A 3,702-nucleotide genomic window follows, 5' to 3' on the forward strand; every position below is an offset into this window, starting at 1 on the left:
AAAAAGAAAATAAAACAGTAGGGGAGAGCAATATCTAGCTAGGTACACTTTACTCCAAAGCATATATACTCTGCTCAATGCTTTACCCAGTTTGTAGTTGGATTATGGCTTCCATGTTCATAAACACAGCTATTATCTCCCATATAATAATTATACTCCATCATTCATTGATGAGTTCAATTAAGTAACTATGAATGCCCCAAGACTTAGTCCGGATAATGCATATAACCATCATGCACATGCATCACACCTATAAATACCCATCATTACTACATACTAACACACCATCACCCTCATCTTAGCGAGCTAGCTCTTTAATTAGCAGATTAAGCAGCAGCAGCAAGAACTGATTACCAAGAGCTGCGCGCTAATGGCTGCACACACAATTAAGCTCGCCGTCGCGGTGACTTGCACGCTGCTCCTTGCAGCCGCGTGCAGTGGCTTGGAGGTTGGCTACTACAAGAAGTCGTGCCCCCGCGTTGAGACCATCGTGAGGGAGGAGGTGAAGAAGTTCGTCTACAAGAACGCCGGCATCGGCGCCGGCCTCATCCGCTTGCTCTTCCATGACTGCTTCGTCGAGGTACATACATGGCTGAACCTATAGCAAGATATATGGGCAGCTGCATTTATATTTTTTTGAAATTTACGGTTCGAGTACCAGAAATATTTTTGTTCTATAAATGTGAATTGTCATGCCGCCCCTCTGGTACCCGAGTTATTATGAAATGACAATTTTTTTATATTAATGTGATAATTCCCAAAATTTTCTTACGGTTCATTAAAAATACTCGTATCTTTTTGAGTAAAAATAATTTTATGATTGTTGAGGAGGTACTGAAAGATATAATATTTGGTTAATTAATTTGAGATACCTCTGGCCAACTTTTCTATTTTGGAAAACCCCTTGAAAAAAAAAATTTAAGCAGCGGTAGACTTAAGCTTTCGGTAATGTAGGACCAATTGAAATTTAAACAAATTTTATTTAAATTAGTTTTGGTAATTAACTTAGTACCTAAACACTGAAAAGTTACTCCCTCCGTATTTTAATATATGACGCCGTTAACTTTTTGATAGACGTTTGACCTTTCGTCTTATTAAAAAAATTTATGTAATTATAATTTATTTTATTGTGACTTGATTTATCATCAAATGTTCTTTAAGCATGACATAAGTATTTTTATATTTGCATAAAAATTTTGAATAATACGAGTGGTTAAACGTTGTTCGAAAAGTCAACGGTGTCATACATTAAAATACGGAGGGAGTACTAAATTTTGCACTACAAAATGTATTAACAAACCAAAGAAAAATTGTACATATTTGCATATCAGTGAGCTTGACGCGCCACATCTGCATGTATATTTTACAGGGATGTGATGGCTCGGTGCTCCTGGACCCAACTCCGGCGAACCCAGCCCCGGAGAAGCTGAGCCCGCCCAACTTCCCCAGCCTCCGCGGCTTCGAGGTGATCGACGCCGCCAAGGACGCCGTCGAGAAGGCCTGCCCGGGCGTCGTCTCCTGCGCCGACATCGTCGCCTTCGCCGCCCGCGACGCCGCCTACTTCCTCAGCAGGATGAGGGTCAAGATCAACATGCCGGCGGGCCGCTTCGACGGCCGCCACTCCAACTCCTCCGACGCCCTCGACAACCTCCCCCCGCCCTTCTTCAACGTCACCGAGCTCGTCGACATCTTCGCCACCAAGGGCCTCGACGCCGAGGACATGGTGGTGCTCTCCGGCGCCCACACCGTCGGCCGCTCCCACTGCTCCTCCTTCGTCCCCGACCGCCTCGCCGTCGCCTCCGACATCGACGGCGGCTTCGCCGGGCTCCTCAGGAGGAGGTGCCCCGCCAACCCGACCACGGCGCACGACCCCACCGTGAACCAGGATGTCGTCACCCCCAACGCGTTCGACAACCAGTACTACAAGAACGTCATTGCCCACAAGGTGCTCTTCACGTCGGACGCGGCGCTGCTGACCTCGCCGGCGACGGCGAAGATGGTGTCGGACAACGCCAACATCCCCGGGTGGTGGGAGGACAGGTTCAAGAAGGCGTTCGTCAAGATGGCCGCCGTCGACGTCAAAAACGGCTACCAGGGCGAGATCAGGAAGAACTGCAGGGTGGTCAACTAATTAAAATGATGATTCAGAAGTATCAGAATTCAGAACAACTTTAACTTTTTGTTCAATCGGATGCAACCATCCACATTATTGCTTGTTTTGATTTATGGGACTTGGGTTTTATCTTCTAGAAATGGTGTGGTTAGTGGGGATTGATTATGCGGTGGAATAATTTCTTACCGTTTTGTTGTTTCGATTTGTTGATTTATTTTGCTGTGGTTCTACGTGTGGCTTGTACGATCATTTCATGTTTCTGATGAATAAAACTGTGAGCAGTACTACTATATTTTGTTTGTTGATTTTACGTTGTGCATCTATTTCAAAATGTTGATGGTGATGAGTGATGACCGGCGTATCTGCGTATGAATATGATCGCTAGCGTGCAAAGCAATTCAGATTTACTACAAGTTTTCTCAAAAAAAAATAAAAAGAAAAAAAAAATCAGATTTACGAGTGAATTCGCGCGCACTCTGCTCTGACTCCGAGCTGTCCCGGCCTGGGCTGGGCTGTCTGCTCCTTGATCCAGGTTGCTCCCCCGGATGGGCCGTGGACCGTCTCTCTTCTGGGCCACTTCTTCTATCGCGCCCAACCATGGGGTGAAGGCCTGCCCCTTCATCTTTTTTCTATTTTTTTTATTTTTTGCAATTTCATTATTCTGTCCTTCCATAATAATCTCTTTGCGAACTTCAAATTCCGTAAAAATTAATTTCTTCCTGATCTTGGTCCTGCTCCTAAGTTCTAACCAGACAAAGCTAACTCCAGTCACTCTGGACATCAGAAAATCACACATATACCAACACTCCCATCTCAAACGTAGAATATAAGGGTTGGTTTGGTTTGAGGTCTAAATTGATCTTACCAATATTTGATAATTTCAATAGTGTTTAGTGTCTATTTAGTTTGGAGCCAAATTTTAGCATGCCTAAGAAAATAGGCCATTTCAATAGTTAACTTAGACTATTTTGACTTCAATCCAAACATAACTTTGCCTTGCTAAAATTAACCATGTCAAAATTTGACATTGATAAAATTTGTAAGGCCAATTTAGACGACAAACCAAACCAGCCATAAGTGAATTGGCTGTGTTTGAAACTAAGGGTTCGGAACCCATTTCCCTTGACAGCTTCTAAAACTATATATAAGCAAAGCCACGATATAATGGTAAGATTTGATTTTATAATGTGCCTAAAGAAGAGTAACGGTGAACAATCGAGTTGAGGGGTGGTAAAGGGGTAGGGAAGTACAACGGTATTGCAAGGCGATTTGAGAGGCAACAATAGAAATAAAGATGGAGGACATGGTACAGGTGAGTAGAAAGATGGTGGCGGCCGGTCAGGATTTCTAAAAACTATACACATATAGGAATGATTTTTTTTTATAAAATCGTAATTTAGTGGTGTAGCATAATGAGTCTGTCGGAGATACTCGATCATTATAGAGGCAAAACAGGAAAATTGTTAGTCACTTTATGGTATAAAAGTTAGTCGATATAGCGGAACGACGACTAACTTTTCTGATCGCTTCACTCATTGATCACCCAAGATATGACATATGATGACACAGAAATACACGATATTTATTAA

The 3,702-nt window shown here is 43.1% G+C and overlaps 1 protein-coding gene across 1 annotated transcript; it reads left to right on the forward strand.

Moving 5' to 3' along the window:
- Positions 1-287: 287 nt before the first annotated feature.
- LOC4332924 (peroxidase 2-like) lies at positions 288-2,403 on the forward strand. Its single transcript, XM_015776847.3, has 2 exons — positions 288-580; positions 1,370-2,403. Exons 1-2 carry the CDS (start codon positions 371-373, stop codon positions 2,129-2,131), a joined length of 972 nt encoding a protein of 323 aa, XP_015632333.1. The 5' UTR covers positions 288-370; the 3' UTR covers positions 2,132-2,403.
- The last annotated feature ends 1,299 nt before the right edge of the window (positions 2,404-3,702 follow it).

The sequence above is a fragment of the Oryza sativa genome, chromosome 3 (genome assembly GCF_034140825.1).
Source record: "Oryza sativa Japonica Group chromosome 3, ASM3414082v1".
In the NCBI taxonomy this organism is placed as follows: Eukaryota; Viridiplantae; Streptophyta; class Magnoliopsida; order Poales; family Poaceae; genus Oryza; species Oryza sativa.

What these genes read in the sequence shown, in the direction of transcription:
- LOC4332924 (XM_015776847.3), top strand. Translation starts at nt 371, where the DNA reads ATGGCTGCACACACAATTAAGCTCGCCGTCGCGGTGACTTGCACGCTG. An exon ending in TCCATGACTGCTTCGTCGAG is followed by an intron (nt 581 to 1,369) that starts GTACATACATGG and finishes TATATTTTACAG; the next exon opens with GGATGTGATGGCTCGGTGCT.